At 32.1% G+C, this 20635-nt stretch overlaps 1 protein-coding gene across 1 annotated transcript; it reads right to left on the minus strand.

The window, feature by feature from the left end:
• Positions 1-11768: 11768 nt before the first annotated feature.
• Bma-hda-10 (Histone deacetylase family protein) lies at positions 11769-15722 on the minus strand (the record flags this gene model as incomplete). Its single annotated transcript, XM_043078324.1, has 11 exons — positions 11769-11957; positions 12204-12320; positions 12414-12572; positions 12890-13060; positions 13266-13426; positions 13515-13661; positions 13836-14007; positions 14307-14403; positions 14780-14907; positions 15205-15327; positions 15606-15722. 11 exons carry the CDS (start codon positions 15720-15722, stop codon positions 11769-11771), a joined length of 1581 nt encoding a protein of 526 aa, XP_042934258.1.
• Between the last annotated feature and the right edge of the window lie 4913 nt (positions 15723-20635).

A 20635-nucleotide genomic window follows, 5' to 3' on the forward strand; every position in this document is an offset into this window, starting at 1 on the left:
TAGAATTTATTGTAGAAAAGATAATTGATTAGATATGCACGAAGAATTTTTGTGATAAATTTGATAACATTTCAAAATTTCATTAAATTCTTAGGATATTCTCTATATGTGTATTTAGATGGCAATATTTCTATATTTTTTTTCTAAATTTATTATCAATTTCTGAAATACTTTCAAAAATTTGGAAAAAAAAAAGATTTTGGTTTTTAAATACGAATTTCATTTTGAGTTTTCTCTTTTGCTACTTTAATTGTAATTCTCTTTACAATTACGCATCTAACTATTTCCATAATGTCTTTTATTTTTCCTATTCGATAATTTGTTGTAAAGTTAATGTAAAATTAATTATTTAGTTAAACTGAGAAAGAATTTATTTTTTAAATATAATTTTTTGAATAATTGCATCTTATTTAAAGTTGAAATAATTACTTTCATTAATAATTTGTACAGTAAATGTTTTTAGACTTTTAATTCGAATATTAGTGCAAACATTTTATGCTGCCAGTGTGACAATCATAACAAATTTTAAAAAGTTTTGTTAACATTGCTAATTAAATCACGAACTTTCATTGTTTGATTTATTTGTTTGCAATTAAATAATAATCAATTTTAGACATTGTGTTAAATAAATTATACAAAATAATTTAATTAATAATAATAATTATTATTTGTTATGATTGTTCTCGACTGCCAATTCATTTCCAATTTTGTAATTATATTGAAAATAGCAAAATAAGTCTATGAAAAATGTTTGCTTCCGATTTCAAACATTAAATTTTGATTAATTCATTTTTTATTTTAAAGTTTTGCATAACTCTTAGTCAAATCAGAGACAAAGTTTAAATGTCAGAGTAATGTTGAGAAGAAAATGCTAGAAAGAGTTATCATAAAGAGGAATAATTTATTAATTTGATTTGATATGAATAAGCCATACTACTACTGATCAATGATTTTTATTGATGGAAGAAATCTTTCAATATAAAGTGATTCAGTAAAACAGGATCAGGAAAGTTAGAAACTGGAACTGTTAAGCTTTCCATATTTTAATTCCTTATGTTTTTTTTTTTTTTTTTTTTTTTCATAATATTTCTAGTTAATTGCGCACATTTTAAAAATCAAATTGATCAACAACAATAAATACTCACTTTAAAATGTTTGGTAATAATTTAAAAATGATTAACTCACAGCATTTGATAATAGCAGCAAATATTATTGAGATAGAAAAAGTATTCACAGAAAAGATTCGATTAATTTTGAAATAAAAAAATATTTTTTTTTTTTTTTTAAAGCTTAGTCTAAACATCGCAACTGAACTTTATCATTACTTATCATCTGATCGTAATCAATCAACTGCCTTTGAAATTCTCATAACATCAAATGTTCTAGAGATCAAAAATTGATATAATGAACAAACCTGACAATTCCTTATCTTCTGCTTTTATTATCTGATTGTAATCAGCCAAAAAAATAAAATAAAAATTCTTCAAATTTCTAAAAAGTAAATAAAAAATTTCAAAATTTCTAAAATTTCTGCTTTGTGTTAATTATAACATTGTCACTAGCAATACCTATAAAAAGAATATATCACTTAAAATTTTACTCGAAAATAATTTTTAAGCTATTAATTAGAATATATTTTCAAGTATGCATGAAGGATTCATTTGCATAGTTTTATTTTCAAATTTGAGTTTGTTTACTTTTTAATTCAAATTTAACTTTACTCTCATTAAAACCTAGATTTCATCTGAAATTTTATTAACCATTAATTCTGTAATTTCCTAGAAAATCTATTCTCATTATACATATACTGGTAGTCTCCTATCGAGAGTTATTGTTAGTTCAGCTGATAAGATTGATATAATGATAAGCACTTCAATCACAGAATCGATAGCAAACTTTCATTTTAATTTACGATCACTTTCACTAAAATATGAGTTGAAAAGAATTTTGTTAATTTAATGGCTATTTTCGTGAACAACTGATGTTGTTTATTCGTAATTAGTGGGATTTTTTATGAAAAAAAAAAAAAAAAAATCGAAATTTATTGTTCTATCAAAATTAAAATTATTTCTTCGTGAAATAGATTTAGTCTAATTAATACTTTTTTGCTTTGGCTTTTTGTTTTGTGCTATATTAATTTGATGATAACTGTTGTGAATGTTGGATTGGATTGGTGTTGTGAATGGATTGAATTGGGTTGGTTCACTTGCACAATTGAGTCGAGTGCTTTATCTTGGGTAATTAAACCAAACAAGCAATCAGTAGTTTGACAATTTAGTGAGGAGGATGAGCTAAGCAACGGGGAGACTTTTGGAACAATGATTATTTCTAGTGGAATTTCGAGCTTGTTCTCGACACTCCCGAGGGAAGAGCGAAAAGTATTTTAATGGATAGATTTGGGGTTTATAGGATAAAACATTGTGATCCTCAACACTTTCTAAACCTTGATTATGGGTAGTACAAGTTTGAATTAAATGTAAAGGGATGGTGGTAGGTATTTTCACATGAACATGCGTGTAGACTGTAATTCGAATCGGTGTGACGTTACGAGTTTCAATTGTTTTGCAATTCCATTTCTGAGGCATGTTAAATGGAACACCTGATGTCCATTTGCATTCCTTCGTTTCTGCTGCTTGTAGAATTATCGATATTGCTACTGTTAACAGTAAGTTGGTTAAAACGAAATTTGACTTCTCCCTTTTTTGTAAATTTGTCTGGCTCCGTGTTCGATGAGCAATAGGTTGCTCCTCACCACTTTCACTCGAAATCTTCGTGTTAGTTGTGGTGTTTCGGTTTTGGATAATTGGTTCTGCTCTCTCTGATGGGTTCGCGAGGTTCTCCGGAGTAAACTGTTCTTCTGGAGTAACTTCAAGTGGATACAACGTGCTTACAGGTCGATTTAGAAGTTTTCCTGACGATGTTTCGATCTGAGCACTCCTGACGTACCCATCATTGGCTACGTTTAATTTCTTTATCCTTGCTAGTTTCCATGTACCACGTGGTGCATGAAGCTCATCTAACAGTACCACTTCTCCTTCTATCGGCTGTCTCTTTTCTACATTTCTTGGAGATTTATGTTCTAATTGGTATCGATCCTTTAAGCTATTCAAGTATTCGTCTTTCCATATCTCCCAAAATGTTTTCAATGTTTCCAGGGTATTCGACCAGTGTTGAAGTAACCTTTCTTGTGTGGTTAGACTATAAGGTGAGAATTCGTCTTCTCTGTCGTTATTGCTATTCAGTATAGACAAAGAAGCATTGGGAATGATGAAGTCTATTGGTCGCAAAATAATTGAATCGTCGAAATTTACGTAAGTTAAGGGGCGAGTATTAAGAATGCTTTCCACTTCGATAATCAGTGTGATTAGTTCCCCTTCCTTAAGCAGTCGTCTACCGATAGCTCTTCTTAAACTCCTTTTTGTTAGGCCGATTAATCTTTCGTAGATTCCGCCGCTCCATGGTGCTCTCGGTGTTATAGTCTTACATTTGATTCCTTTCTCAGCAAGGAAATTAGAGAGTTGTGATTCTTGCGTTTTTATGGCTTGAAAAACTGCCTGAAATTGGGTGGCATTGTCCGAAAGAATGAGTTCGGGATAGCCGCGTCGCGCAACAAATCTTCTTAATGCAGTTAGGAAACTTTCCGCTGATAGATCGTCCACCATTTCCAAATGTACCGCTCTGGTGGTGAAGCATGTGAACAAGGCGATCCATCGCTTTGCTTTTTCCAATTGTATCTTCACAGTAATCGGCCCCAAATAGTCGAGGCCAATTCGTCCAAACGTTCTTGATTCAGTGATCCGCTCTTGCGGATAATTTGGCATAGGTGGCAATTTGAATGGCTTGGCTTTCCAGCGTTTGCAACTCATACAGCGGTTTAACACCTTCTTGACTTCAGCCCTTCCTTTCGGAATCCAGTAAAGCTTTCTTATTCTGGAAATAGTTTGAGGGATACCTCCATGATGCGTCGTTTCGTGGTGGTGTTGAATAATTAGTTCTGTTATTCGATTATGTCTGGGGAGATATATTGTTTGGGATGAGTATTCCCTGTCGTTCGGCAATTGTAGTCTGCTTTGGAATCTCCAGTACCTGTCTGCATAGTGCAGATTGTACTTTTCCACTTCTTCTGCTGTTATACCTTCCGATTGGGATTGTTTTATTAGTAGTTCCGCAGCGAGATTGTAATCCTCGGGTGTAATCGGATTCCTTTCTGATACGCTGCTTAACCAGGTTAATTTTCCTTTAGATAATTTTTTGAGAAATTTTAGTACTCTTACTGTTGTTCTTATCATCTTTGTCCATTTACTGAATCGTTTTGCCTCCAGGAGATTGATTCGATTTGTATTGATGATTTCTTCTGTGGTTGTTGTTGCTACTATATTCTTATCTTCTTCGTTATCCTCTTCTTGTGGAACGTCGTATTCCCAATGAGGCCAATTCGGTTCATTACCATTGATCCATGTGGGCCCGCTCCACCAAGGCTCGTAACTTATTAGACGAGTCGGAATGGTTCCTCTGGTAGCAATGTCTGCTGAATTGTGTTCGCTTGGGATATACCGATATGCGAATTTCGCCATTTGTATTTCTTCCACACGATTCTGTATAAATTTTGGTAGGAGGCGAGAGTTGTTTTGTATCCAATGTAGTGCACAGCGAGAGTCCGACCATACCACTACCTTTGGATTTTCTAATTCCATTTGTTTGATGACAAACTGAGCTGCGCGTACACCGATGAGAATAGCTAGTAATTCTAGCTTTGGTATCGTCATTCCTTTAATAGGTGCTAATCGTGACTTAGCAAAGAGTAACGACGTATGCGTATTTTGATGGGCGTATACTACTGCAGCATATGCCACTGTAGATGCATCGGTGAAAACATGAAAGGTAATTTGTTGTGATAAATCGATTGTGAATCGCGGGATTTCCTTGATATGAGTTGGGCATTCTACCACAAGATTGTTCCAGGTTTCAATCAATTGATTGTCGAGGGGTTGATCCCAATGTATGTTTTTTCTCCAGAGTTCTTGGAGAAATATCTTGAACGGTACTATCAGTGGTACTAGGAATCCAAGTGGGTCGTATTGTGAGGCGATGAACCGTAGAATAGTTCTTTTTGTTGTTGTTTGTTCGGTCCATGGATTTAATGTTATTTGGATATGATCCTTGTGTGGATTCCACTTAATCCCTAATATTTTCTTTATTTGACTCATTCGTGCTCGGTCTGACTTGGGTAGTTGCTCATTGAATGTCTGGTCATTTGAGAGGAATTCTCGCACGTTCATTGACGCATCCTTGAAAATTGATTTTGTTTCTTCATATTTATTCAAGGCTTCCTTTTCATGGCTCGCTGATAAGATGATATTGTCGACGTAGAGATTCTTCTTGATTTCACGTGCAGTTTCAGTCTCATAATGTTCCAAATGATAATTGAGAGTTGCTGATAATAAAAAGGGTGACGATATCACTCCAAAGGGAACCCTTTTGAATCGATAGCATATTAAATTATCTCTGTCCACCTGTTTCTGAATATCTTTTACCCATAGAAAGCGTGTGCAGTCCCGTTCCGTTGGCAGCAACTCTAATTGTAGGAAGGCTTTTTCGACGTCAGCTATTATGATGATTTTCATTGTTCTTAGTCGAATTAATATTCCAGCTAAATCGGGAAGGGTGATAGGGCCTCGATACAAGACATCGTTTAAGCTTTTCCTGCCTCTGAGGTGAGCGGAAGCGTCATAAACTATTCTGATCTTTGTCGTGGTGTTATCTGATTTTACCACTTCATGATGGGGCAAGTAATGGATAATACCTTGATGGTTTGTGAAATGACTTACCCTTTCGATGACATTGGATCTTAACTGTTCATTGATTGTTTCATTGTATGTGGTAAGTAGATGTTGGTTGCGGTGAAGTCGCTTGATTAACGACTGTAAGCGTCCGAGACATAATTCGAAGTTGTCGCTTAATTTGGAACTGGTGTCTTTCCATGGCCATGCGACCTGGTATCGTCCATCGGGTTTTCTAACCGTTTGCTTAAATTGTTTTAAGGCTTCTTCATCGTCATTGATCTCGGGTTTGTCTTGTATGCCTATTAGTTCCAGTTTCCAGAATTGATCTAAATCTGGAACATTGATCGTGTTAGCGGCGTAAACTATTTGTGAGGACATTCGTGAATTGGGAGAAATTTTCTTTGTATAGCCAGACCCAGCCAGGATCGGGCCCACTTTAGTGTGGAGCAGTGTGAATCCCGATTGCAGATTCTCTGCTTTGTCGAAATTGATGAATTGAAAGAAGTGGTTGGCTCCTATTAGTATATCCGGTTGCTTCCATTCACTGTGGAAATCAATTGTTGGACTTCCTTTGAGGGATCGTATGTCGCTTTCACTTAAGTTGACTACTTGTAGTTTGTTTGTTAAATAGTCCACGGTGTTCGCTTCGAGCAACACTGTACGGTCCTTTCCGATTTTTATCCCTATTTCAATTCTGGTTGTAAGGTGCGTGTTCGGGTCCTTTTTGCCGAATGAAGCGATGTTTAATTTCCCTTCATCTGTTTCGTTAAGCATTAGTTGTTTGGCTAAGTTTTTTGAAACAAAGGATAATTGTGATCCAACGTCGAATAGGGCTAAAGCCCTTTGTTGAGTATTTGGATTAGTTGGGTTGAACACATTTATCTGCTTGCATAAGAGTAGGATGCGCTTGTCACGTTTCTTCTCTTTTTCGACTATTATATTTGTCGTGGTAGTGGAGTCTGGATCCTCTGGTTTATTGGGCATTTCCTTGAATTTGTTAGGGCACAGCGCGGAATTGTGTTGACCCTTGCAGTGGAAGCAATTCCGTTTCTTGTTTTTGCATCTGGCTGCCATATGTCCGATCTTGAAGCAGTTGAGGCAAGCGTTTAGTTTCTTCAGACGTTGCAGCCTTTGTTTGAGAGTGGGATAAATCTGGCACTCTTCATCCCAGTGATTCTTGTTGCATAGTGCACAAGGTCTTGATAGGGCTTTGATGATGGGTTTCTCCGGAACAGAGGTTGTTAAGGCTGAAGTCTCATTGGGATTGTGTCGTGGTCTTGGCTTGCCTTTTATTGGAGATTGATTCTCCATATTCCCTTTAAACCATAGGGACTGGCTTTGTACTACTTCTTCGTTCACAGATGCAAGCTCCGTGAGGAAGTTTCGGAGTTTGGTGACAGACCACGATTCCTGCCTCTTTCTTCTGTAAACCTGTTCTAGGATCCAGGTTGGCAATTTCCCTTCCACAGCTATTTCGATACCGGACTGCTCTAAATTCTCACCGATGGCCTCCAATTGTCGAAGTGTTCGCTCAATGGCCTCAAGCGTTGCTTTCCACTCTCTATCGTTCTTTTTGATGGAGTATAATTCGGTGAACAAGGCTCGTTTGATGGTGTAAGGCTGCCCAAACCTTTCGACGAGGACATTTCTTACGATACTGTAATTCTCCGGAGTTATGTCATAACCTCTGATAGCTTGGAGGGCGTCTCCTTTGAGACATGTGATGAGATAGTTTAGTTTATGGATATCGGGAATTGCTTGTTGATGTATAGCTGTATCAAAGCTATTCCAAAAGTCCCTCCAGCGTCTTGGATTCCCACTGAATGTGGGCAGTGGTAGTTGTGGGAGATTTACTGTAGGGTATTTACCCGCTTGTGTGGGTTCCTTGGGTTGAGTTGTTTCCTCCCTTACTATAGACTGATTTAACCGTTGTAATATGAACTCCGAATCATTTTGATACATTTTTAAATTGACGACAGTTTGTTTTGCTTGTAAAATTAAGTTGGTAATACCTGATTCATCGTCGTTTATCTGAAGGTATCGATCTTCTTCTTCTTTTCTTTTGGTCGAGACTGAAATCTGCTGGATGAATTGTTTCCACTCTGTATTGACCGATTCCAACGCCTCTATGTATATTTGGATATGCATGATTTTTTCTTGGGTGATCCTTCTCCGTTCCTGATGAAGACGGATTGTTTCGTCGGTTGTTGTCATTTGGTCGACCGAATCCAAGTTCAGACGCTTGATTTCGTTGAGGACTTCACACAATCTTCGTTTTGTTTGGTCTGCGGTTCTGATGATGATGGATGACATGTTCCCGGCTCGTAGCACCATAAAATTGTTGTGAATGTTGGATTGGATTGGTGTTGTGAATGGATTGAATTGGGTTGGTTCACTTGCACAATTGAGTCGAGTGCTTTATCTTGGGTAATTAAACCAAACAAGCAATCAGTAGTTTGACAATTTAGTGAGGAGGATGAGCTAAGCAACGGGGAGACTTTTGGAACAATGATTATTTCTAGTGGAATTTCGAGCTTGTTCTCGACAATAACTTCATTGATTTCTACTCTGCAGAAAGTTTTATATATTTTCAAATATTCCTAACAATTATTTAACTTTTCATAACAAGAAAAAGACAATACAATGTAGAAAATGTAATCATCAAATACATTGAAATGAAATTAAATTGAATAATTTTAATTCATTCATTTCATTACAGCAACAATAATATTAATTGCTAAATAAAAGCTCTAACAATAATGCAAAAAAGAAAAATCATTGTGTAACATAAATATTTTTATCAGAAATAAATTAGCAAATATATTTTAGCACATTTTTTTGCCGAAATTTTGACTTTTCTTTCAGTTTTTGATTGAAAAAATTTCTTTTTTTTTTTTTTTTTTACAATATCACAAAAAATAGAATAAATGATTTTTTGATATTTAGATTAGAATTTTAGTAAGTATTTACTAAAATGTATTTACTTAATAGAAAACTTATGACAGGAATGAATTTTGGAAATATAATCATTTGACTTGTCGAATTTTTCAAAGATATTTATCGTCTAGAATATACCGTAGCATCTAATTTGCACTTCTTTTTAAAATTTAAAATCAACCATTCATGCATGTATTAAACAAGTGCTTCACCAGTTTATTAAATAAATTTTATGCAATTGGCTGGATAATGACAATTTTTTCTACTTGCCCAAATTTTTAAAAAACTTCACCTATGAGTGTATATTCTTCAATTCGAAGTTACAATTTTTATTGAATACTCAAAAAAAAAAAAAAAAAAAAAAAAAGAATAATAAATTAATAACGTCATTAGTGCATATCTCGTTATTATTTCACTTGATTTGACTTTTATCAATTTTATCAGTATGTTACAAGATATTGAGGATTCTGTTGTTACAATTCTTTGGAACTTAAAAAACTTACTATTTTTTTTAGGTTAGGCAAAAATGGTATTGAAAACTGCAATGATAATGACTGTATCGAGAAATTGTGGTTCTACCACAATTGGGAAACCTTTGTTGATTGTGATTTGGAATTGATACGTTAAGAAAGATTCTTCTGCAACAATCATTAATCGCTAAAAATAATGATAAACAAGAATTGATATATGCCAATAGTATATCGATAATTTCATAAGACATGGAATTATAGAATATAAGGTAAAAAGGAAGGAAATTTCATAGGAAATTTAAGTAAAGAATTTAAATGAATCGAATTAAATAAGTGGGACAGAGCAGCTGTAACTCACTGATACTAAAAACTAACTCAAATAAAGTATTTAAATGCTTACATAGTGGGCACTGACTTACAGTAGAATCTTTATGATATTTCTGATAAACTCAGCTATCTGTCAGAAATGAGTGCTGCATAAATTGGTTTATAATTTTAAAAAATATTCAACACAATTTTTAATTTTTAATATAATTTTATTTTCAACATATTACTATAATGATCATGAACTATCCTGAAGGTCACAATCATCATTTTTTTTCAACATAAATAGTTTAAAAATAGCTCAAAAATGACCTGAATACATCCTGGATTCAAACATTGATTCTTCATCGACTGAATGTCTGGTGCAGAATGTGAAACAGACATTGTCTTGTACGATGCAAAGTTAACCTTTACTTTTAGGTCAAACCTAAACGAGACCCTAAACAAGACTTAAAGTCAACAATTTTCAAATTGCTACAATAAGAGATAACTTTTAGGTCAACCACCAAAACAAGATTTGCAAACATCTCATAGATTTCTCTCCTGCAATTCATCAAAAATTGCATTCTGCAGTCCTCCACAAAATGCCTAGAGTACTTGCCAAAGAAATCTAAATGAAAATAATCTATAAATTCAAGAACTGATAATCGAGATTTGCTTATTAAGCATGTTTACACCAATCTATTTTGTCTTACAAGGAAAAACAGCTTTTCGTCTTGTAAATAATAAATTTTAGCAAAAACTTCATAACATCAATCTTAGAACAGAAAATCCAATTAGACGCAGATATCGTCGATCATAGAGGAGAGTCTACAACAGAGCTAATGCAGTCTGCAAGTTAATAAAAGCGCGGTAAACATGACATATTTGTTGTCAAAAACTAACTAACTGCAAGGAAAGGCGTAGAGAATGAAGGTTTCTGCTTGACCTTTGTTGACCTTACCGAAGTAATTCATAACGTAAACAAAAATAGCTTATGGCAAATCTTGCAACAACTGAGATTTCTCATTAACTTTCTGCAGTGATCATTCTTCTGCTACACAAAGATCAAAGCAGATATGATCATTCACACTCTCTAAGTGATTCTCGATAATCAAAGAGGTGGGATAAAGTTGCACTCTCGTACTAAACGTAGAACAAAGTTGCACTCTCGTACTAAACGTAGAACAAAGTTGCACTCTCGTACTAAACGTAGAACAAAGTTGCACTCTCGTACTAAACGTAGAACAAAGTTGCACTCTCGCACTAAACGTAGAACAAAGTTGCACTCTCGTAATAAACGTAGAACAAAGTTGCACTCTCGTAATAAACGTAGAACAAAGTTGCACTCTCGTAATAAACGTAGAACAAAGTTGCACTCTCGTACTAAACGTAGAACAAAGTTGCACTCTCGCACTAAACGTAGAACAAAGTTGCACTCTCGTAATAAACGTAGAACAAAGTTGCACTCTCGTAATAAACGTAGAACAAAGTTGCACTCTCGTACTAAACGTAGAACAAAGTTGCACTCTCGTACTAAACGTAGAACAAAGTTGCACTCTCGTAATAAACGTAGAACAAAGTTAAACAAAAAATGTTAAACAAAATTAAACAAAAAAAATTAAACAAAAAAAAAGAACAAAAATGTTGAAGCAAAGATTCTCTCTATAATATGGTCGAATAAGTAATCCTGTAGAAGCGAAAAAGGAGAAAAGAACCCGAGTAATCAATTCTATTTTGTGATTTTTATAAAGACATATTCAAATATATAATCTTATCGAATACAAAGAATAATAATTAAAATAGCGGCAATAACAATAAACTTGGCAATCGAAAATAAGAATGATAATTAGATGATTCATTGTATTACATATTGCAATATTCATTTATATTCACTAGATGAATCATTTAAGTGCGAAATGCCTCTATTGTACAAATACTTTGATTATTTTTAGACGCACTTATTATGAATTATTTCGGTTTTCCTGACAAGACTTGCCTCTTTTCAGCTAGTAACGCATTTGCATCAAAAATAAAAACTATCATTCAAAAAATCTTCATTCATGAAGCCAAACCATCAGTTATATATGATTCGCCACAGTTCTTCATGAAACAAATTCATAACTTAAAACCTATTCATAATAATGATTACAGAATTAAAATACTACAATACTTCCCTACAAAAAGCTTATAAAACCAGAACTTGTAAATACAACAAAATAACGTATGAAAATAGGAGTGAATTAGAGAAAGTAAATGAGCGAACAGAAAAAGCCTATGTTAAGTCTAATTCAAAATCTAATAAATGTTTAAAATTAATACAATGTTGATGATTGAATAATTTGAAAAGGCTTTCAACAATACTAATAACTGTATCTTCGCTACAATTATTCTGCGTATACTTTAATTGATCCATTCGATTCTTTTCTGATAGGATGAGTTTTATACATGGTGTATTTAAAACCTGGAAAATAAAAATTCTGAATATGAAAAAACAAAAGAAAAAAAAAATAAGTCTCTACCATCAATCCTTATCCGATACTAAACAAAACAAAATTAAGAACCATATTTTCTGAAAACGAACCATTCTTTTTTTAAAAAAAACTGAAGCACCAATTATTCAAGAAACTAACCTTCCACCATATGAACCCTTATTAATAATATCAAGAAAAACTTCAAAATATGAATCAAAGTAAAGAAAAACGAAAACATGTAGCTGTATAAAATCGACAACTGCACTGTGTTCAAGATCTTTCACTTCTATTTGAATCTCCTTTTCAGTATTCTCTTCATTTATTTTTTGAGTAAAAACCAACGATATAGCTTCCTGCAAAAAATACTATGTTAAATATATACATATATAAACATTAATAAATAGCAAGTTACTATTAACATATAAACCACAAATTAAGAAGATAACCTTATTCTTCGTACTGTAACTATTCGATATTATTTCTTGAAGTTCCTGTTGTAAACGTTCAATTAATGATTCAGCTGGACGGACATATATTCCTCGCGTAGGATATATATCATCTTGCCCATCCGATACCTTTTGATATTTATATTCAGTTTTGATTGGCTGGAAAATATGAAATCGAAAATCAAAAAATTATTGAAATTTTTGGTTAAAATCGCTGATTAAAATCATTATCCAGTAAAAAACTGAGATCCTTTTACTCAGAAGTGTTTATTGAAGAACACTATTTACTGCACTAACCTCAATCTCGGTAACTAAATTTTAAAGTAAGTTTAAAGTAATTTTAAATTTAAGGTTTAATCATTTTCCTTATCGGAAATGATATATTCCTTGTTTTAGTTCTCACTCACCCAATAAATCTTTATGAGAAACATAGTCAGCAACAGAAAAAAAAAAAAAATGAATTATTGAAAATGTACCGTTATTGCTGGAACAAGAGAGCGGACCCTTATATGAGAAGTAACGTCAGCAAGTAACTGGAGACGTGGAAATTCGGAGGCGTGAAATAAAACTGCACTGTGCAATGAGTGAAGAAAAACATGGCTACATAATCCTACTTCAATATGTGGTTCTGGGTCATTAAGTAGAGCCTGAAAAAGAAGAGTAAAAAATGCCAATGATATCCCTTAAACTTAAATCTCCTTACAAATAATGAAGTGCTTTATTTATAGGACATTCTGTAGCGACATACCATTTCATCAATGTGCATATTTCGTAGATAAAGAAAGATTCGTACAGCATAACATTTCTCAATCTTAATTATTTGAAAAAAAAAAAAAACCAAAAAATCTTTACTTTTATGCAAAACTGAACACCATATGCAAGGGAGTCGATAAAATAACCACCTTCCATCAACATACACAACGGCGATCCGACTGTAGTAGCTGCATCGAGAATTAATTTCGTCATCCAGTAGTATCCAGCCGGACTTACGTTCATATTTCCTTCTTCGTCACCTAATAACTTTTTATCAAACAACAGCTCATACTGCTAATAAATTATTATAAAAGCAACAGTAATTCAATCAAAAATTTGAATACATACCAAAACCAGCATCAAATCCAGATGATATCAAAATTAAACTTGGAACAAAGTCATAAATTATAGGGACAACAAAATGTTGTACAAATGCAATGTATTCTGAATCACCCATACCAACTCCATTCAAAGGTACATTGATTGTATTTTTATCTGAAAATCCACCATAAATTGTTGCAGATACAAATTAATCAAGATAAAGCAAATTTGATCCAATATGTAGAAACTAGTTTAAACTGCATTATCAAATGCTGTAGAATGGAATGTTTTCACAATATATCATGGAAAATCACTACTTCTTAAAATTAAAGGAATAAAAAAACTTGCATCCATGAGAAATAGCACTTTCAGGTAAATGAGGCCAAAACAGTCCATGTTGATAACGATGAATTGATATAAGCTTGATTTTTGGGTCATCTTCTACAGCATACTGTGTCCCTTGACCGGCATGGACATCCCAATCCACAATTAAAACTTTTTCCACACCGAGAGTTCGGGCCTAAAATCAATGATAACTTATGTTAGCCAGGCAAAATGGAAAATTTAGAAAAAAGGAATAACTATAAATACGAAAATGCAAGATCTCTCTGACACTAACAACAGAATTTTTTTGATCCAATTAAACAGAAAAATTGGATTCAATCATCTGTTATTAACTGCTTGTATGTGTCACACTAAAAAATATTTCTGTTCTTATAATTTTAGCAAAAACTTAAATCCTATATATACAACTAACGTTACAAATAACTTGTAAAAATTTTAATGTAGAAAAAATGGTTGCTTCAATAACTTTTTGGCGCAAATAGCAACATTATTGAATATGCAAAAACCGCATGCTCTTTCACGTGATGCGTGATGACCTGGTGGCCGAATTATTGCGAAGGACGAACTCTTTCTGAAATATTCAGTAATCAACTTGGCTTTGAACTGTTTACACAATAGGAAAAGTAGCTTGAAATCACACTTTTTTGAATTATTTAGTAGCTTTAAATTCTCACCACGGTGTAGACTATTTTTATCGTGATTCTAAAATCAAATCCTATTCCATATTTCGGTATATTACGGTTTTAAATCCCGAATCAGCGCTACGTTCCCTATTCTTTATGTATTTACAACCACAGAAAGAATCTAACAACGAATTGTTACAAGATGATTACATCATAGCTTCAACAAAGGAATAATGAGAATAAAAAAATCTGCAAGAATGCCTAATCACCTGCACTAAAAGTAAAAATGAAATTATTAAAATACATCAGAATACATTATCAAACCTTTCTCCATCAAAAAGAACAGCCTCCATAGCTTGCAATGATATACCAACACTTATCGCAGCTGCTTCATAAGAATAATTATTGAAATACACATCATCAAAAGTTGACGCAATTTTTTCCAGCTCCTCCTGAATTTCATAAAATAAATTCTTAGAATTAAATCAACACCACATTTCGGCATGATCGAAATGAACAGCATTAGTTCTTCAAGTACGTTGAGGAAAATTTAGTGAAGATTGAAAAAAGACTGGTCATATCTATAATTAATCTATCTGGAAACAAACTAACTGATAGTATGAGAACATTAGTCTCTTTCGAAAAAATCATTTCCAATTTCGAATAAATGAATACCACTCAGTCATCAAAAATAAATAGGTACTCTTTAAGCAAACCTATCTATTATAAATAGGAAGAAAGGTCACTACAAGATCCATATTCCGTGTTTGAGCAATTCGTTCAACATACGTTCGGCTGTGAACCAAACAAAGATCTTCCAAGTTAGCTTTCTTAGGCTTCAAATGTATACATCGATTTAGTAGACCAGAACTCTGAAATTCTCGCTCTTTGATATCATTCGCAGACAATTTTCATCCCTTCTACTATACCATTAGATTTCCTTATTAAAAATATGTGACAAAAATTTTTTCCTTTTTTTACAATATTTAAAGCTCTAGCAACTTTGTTCAAATAATAAGAAATTTTTTGAATACTACCAAACTCAAAAAGAAACATATTCAAAAATTCATTTGCTATAAAAAAGAAAAAGAAAAAATCAGTGACGAGATAAAAAATTGAAGATTTTACAAAGAACAAAATTAATTGTAACCTCAAGTTTCTCCAAAACAGCACTGAGTCGTTCCGGATGTTCAAGATGATAATCCCATTCACATCGATGTTGCAACATCGCTCTGTCTGTACCAATATATACTTTACGCTGTTTCATTCTCGATATACCTTTGCTATCGCAATGTTATCAGGTAAAAGCAACAAGTGCTGCAAAGAGACTCAAAGATTTCTCATCCTTACTATTACATGATGCTATCAGATGATTGATTCTACTGGACAACCTTCCGGAAAAAATGACTTTATAATATAAATATATCAAAATAATATATATATTTTTTCACTGTAAAGATGTTCCAAATTAATCAGTGGTTAAGAGAATTCAGAGAATTCTCTTTATTTCCAAAAGAATTATATAAAAAAAAAACTTTTCGAGTAGTTAGGTTAATGTTACCACATGCAGTAGTACAATCTAAACGCATTAAGTCCTCATTAAATAACAATGTATTTTTTGTTGTTACAACCAACTGCAATGAAATTATCCCGAAAAAAAAAAAAGTGAATTTAACAACTGATTTGATCTGTGATATTCTCTTCCACAACAAATATGCCCTTATAACGACAATCAATAAAATATTCATCACAGATATTATTCGTCAGTGCTAAATCTAAGCAAAAAAAATTTCTACAAAAAAAATTTCCGCAACAAATATTTGGTGCTACAAACCAGGAAAACCAAAATATCTTTATCGATCAAGTAAAAGAAGTGGACTTGACTCCGATAAATCAACAATCACCGAGAGATCAACAATATGAAAGCAGAAAAAGTCATTGGAGAAAAATCCGAGTGACTTAAACAGCATATTGGTATTCTCATCTAATAACAACAAGTGGTTGAAGTATATTCAAAAGATAATGAAGACAAATATAAGAGATGGATGACGAAGAAAAAGGTATTTTTGAAACCATTAAATCAAGGAAGAGGAAATAAACTATTCCAAAAAATATATAAGTGTGATTATGAATTAATCTAAAACGCTTAACACAAAGTATTAGAGATTGTGATATTGCTCAACATAATTGTGACAATGTAAGGAAACTTTTGATCGAGAAATTTGGAGAATCATCATTTATAGATAATTGCTATATACCGAGTTGCATTTCAAGAATCACAAATGGAGAATAAACTATCAGAGCAACTGAGAGAATACTTTGATAGTTAGAAGTTACAGGATGGAATGTTCTATTTTAGAAAATAAGTAACCAAACTGCATGTTTAGACAAAGTTTATCAACAAAAGTGATAACAAGAATTACGACTGATATATAAACTCTAACTATTAATGAGGAAAGAAAAAGATGCTGATAAAATCTGAGTCAAAAACATATACTACTAAAGAAGGAATTTCAGATCTTACAATAATTAAGCAATCCAAGCAGCTGGAAATAAATAATCTAGTTATGAAAAGACAAAAAATCATTTGCATGTATCTTTTTCAATAATCACTGAGATAATGAGTGCCACAATTAGCTCAATTTTAAGCAGCGGAGAGAAGAACTGAAGAGGAAGAGTGCTTCCCTTAACTGTCCCAGAAAGAGACATATAATCTATGACTGTCACCGTTGCAAACATCTTCATGATTCATGCACTGTATTGTTCTAAACTTGATATCAGAACTACTGAACTGATACTGAGAAAAAAGATAAGGAAGGAAGCCTTACTTTTATGCAAATAGGTCAAATTAATCAACCAAATATGCCAGGAATTGAAAAAGAAACTTTAGCATTATTTAATATTGTTACACAATTATTATCCAAGAAAGTTAGCAAATCGACAATAGCGAGAAATGAAAGAGATGAATATCATCACTTCATTTGGTTATAGTACTCTTAAACTATGAAAATAAAGATGGAATCAAGTAAGAATAAGATTGGTCTTAATTGATCATAAATTTGAAGCAAATTTTCAAAGATTGCAATAATGATTAATAGGATAATAAAGCCAGCTATCCACCTCTCAAAACAAAAAATGGAAAGTTTGAGAGATAAAATCATTTGCTTAATTGTTCAGAAAAAGAAAAAAAAAGAAACATAGAGCAAAAGAAAGGAAATATTTATGTTTCCAGTGCAGAAATCCTCATAATACTGTATTATTGGATAGGAAAGAAAATGTTCAACAAAGAGAAAAATGCATTCGACATTAACTAAGTCAATAAATCAACAAAAATGCTGAGCAAACAAGAAAGTTTCATTCTTATGCAAAGAAATTAAAAGAATCACTCCAGAGGTTCAGAAATTCAAAAAACTTTGGTAATGTTTGATATTAGTTCACAGTTATACCTAACATTAACATATCGATTAAATCGACAAAAGGTAGAAGAATTAATGTGATGGACTATTTGAAGAACAAATCATAAGTAGTTAAATAGAATAATGAATATCGTGAGTCTCGAAATAGTTTATTTATTTAATAAAAATTAATAAATTGATTATTTAAACATGAATCAATTTCTTTAATGCCATTTTTCTTTGTTTATCTTTTAATTTAACTAAAATTTTTACCTTTTTCTATTCATTATCATATTTATAATGAACGATTAAAATACTAATACATATAAAATATTCCCAAATTTTCAAAACTAATCATATTCCTTAACATCGCTTATCTCTGTATCTGAGAAAATCTATTAAAATATTGTGAATCTCTTCCATTCTGATTTATATACAAATGAATGTGTTTAAATAAATAAAAATAAAAAGGAGTTATTTTTATTATAAATAAATAAAAAAGGTTTTTCTCTCTCTCTCTCTCTTTCTCAACTTCATCAAATTGCTGCTACAACTAATCCAACCACTCCACAACTTCTTAATTTTTCTACCCTCATTTACAATAAAATACCTGTAATAACTGTACTCGACAATAAACATAGCTTATCATATCCAGGACACGAATCAAGGAGACAAATTCTGGCTATTTTAAACTTAACCAAATCTAGCTAGTAAAAGTTCAAATTTTAACGTTAGAATTTACCTTGCTTCATAAAAAATTTAAATTCTGAATAGTGAGAAGTGGATACAGTAAATTTTATGTTCACAAAAGAAAAGTAAATATCATAGTTTAAAGCAGAAAATTAATTGGCTACAGTAGGAGTTTACATTAAGAGAATTAAATTCGAACAAGAAGACTTTCAAAATGAAGAAACGGAAGGAAAAACTATTGCGAAGAAAGTATATTAGAAGAAAAAGAAAAAAAAATTCGAAAAATAAAAAAAGATTTAAAAAACTTTGTTTAAAGAGAAATAAGAGAAAATGATGTATTTTCAGAGTATCAGTTATATTGATTGCTATCGATTTAATTCAATCTATTTTTCAGACAAAAATTGGCAAAAAAATCTAAATTAAACGAAAACAAAAAAAACTTCTCGCTCAATTCCAAATTTTCCTTTCTCGAGGATTTTAATCTTTATTTGGGAATATCACAAAAACTGAATTATTTTTATGATAAAAATATGTCAAAATAATCAAAATATTTTTGAATGTAGAAATGACTTGAAATAATTAAGCAGATTCATAATTTCAAATTTGTACAATAACGATTGTTACATTTAGAATATTTCTTTCGGTGAAAACTTATTTGCTTAATAATTTTTTCTATTGATTGATGGACGAAGAGTTTTGATACAGATTCATTGATTGAAACTATAAGATAGTTATCAGAGAATATTAAGAATAGAATCGATCGCTAGGTTAGTCATCGAGAAATATCGATTGGAAACAGATTGATAAGAGCTTGATGAAGTGTAGACTGTAGCATTGGACCGAGTTTAAGTGAACTATTTTTAGGAAATAATTAAGCAAAAGGTATTTTGTGATGATAAATAGTTTGCAACAAGATGCAATTTTTTTGTGTCACAAAGATCTAGTGCGAAAATGTTATTAGATCAGAAATATTTATGGTGAATTGCTGATTTGTATTTAATCATTGAGCATAAACTTGATTGTTCCGGAACAAGGATAAGAGTTGGATAAATTTTTATTTTTAAATTTTCATTTATCTGATAAAATCCTAAATGAAATAAGCATTGCTATACAAATTTCGAAATTATAAACTTATTCACTTATTTTGAGATATTTCTACAATACTAAAATACTAAAAATGACTATTCAGTATATTGCGATAGTTCTCAGACAAATGAATCATTTATTCAGCTCTCATGTTCATTGCCTAGAATATTTCAATCTTCTAACAAAGAATGCAATGTTATAAATCACTCCCAAAAATATCACTGCAATAAAGTTCAAAACTGATAATCAAACTTATAGTCAATAGATATTAGAAACTATTCTTTGTCCACTTTATTCCCAAAAAGACTATATAAAAATGCTTCAATTCGGTTAAGTTGATTTATTACATGCATCTATCAAATACTCATCAAATGATAATTTCAACCAATTTGTTTAAGAATTCGGACTAAGAAGAAATATCGAGAGTACGTAACGTCACTTATACGTGAAAATTTTACTTCTTTAGACGTGAGAAAAGACAGTGACATCCCCTCAACAATTCGAGATGAATCAAACATTTCTCCTCACATTCTATCCTTGTGTAACGGAAACCATCAAATCCTCAAATACATTCTGCTTTAGAGCTGTTACAGATCACTTGTTGCAGTTCTTTGGCATTTGTTCAATTTTGCATACTAATTGTCGGTTGGTCTTTACTTTTTTTTGTTGGTGTTCCCTTGTTGGTCGGTGGTTGTCGTGAAGTGCTCACGTGATTTGCCTCTTGTCGTGGTGTACACGTATGAAATGGCGTAGGGTACGTGAAGTTATTCAGCGTAATGTATCCTTTCGCGATGGCTTTAATATATTAGTTTGATCGCAATGATGCCTATTATTGGTATTAATTGACTGTTTGAATAGACCACTGGTGATAGAATCCTGGAGATCAGTCCAGTTTACGTGTTACATCGATTCCTATCTGAGTTCAGTTTTTGAAGAATTTATGAAGTATTTCACTAGTTAATGTATATTTTAATTGCAATTTGTAAGCACTTAAAAATTATCGAAATAT

The sequence above is a fragment of the Brugia malayi genome, assembly GCF_000002995.4.
Source record: "Brugia malayi strain FR3 genome assembly, contig: Bm_v4_Chr2_contig_001, whole genome shotgun sequence".
Lineage (NCBI taxonomy): Eukaryota > Metazoa > Nematoda > Chromadorea > Rhabditida > Onchocercidae > Brugia > Brugia malayi.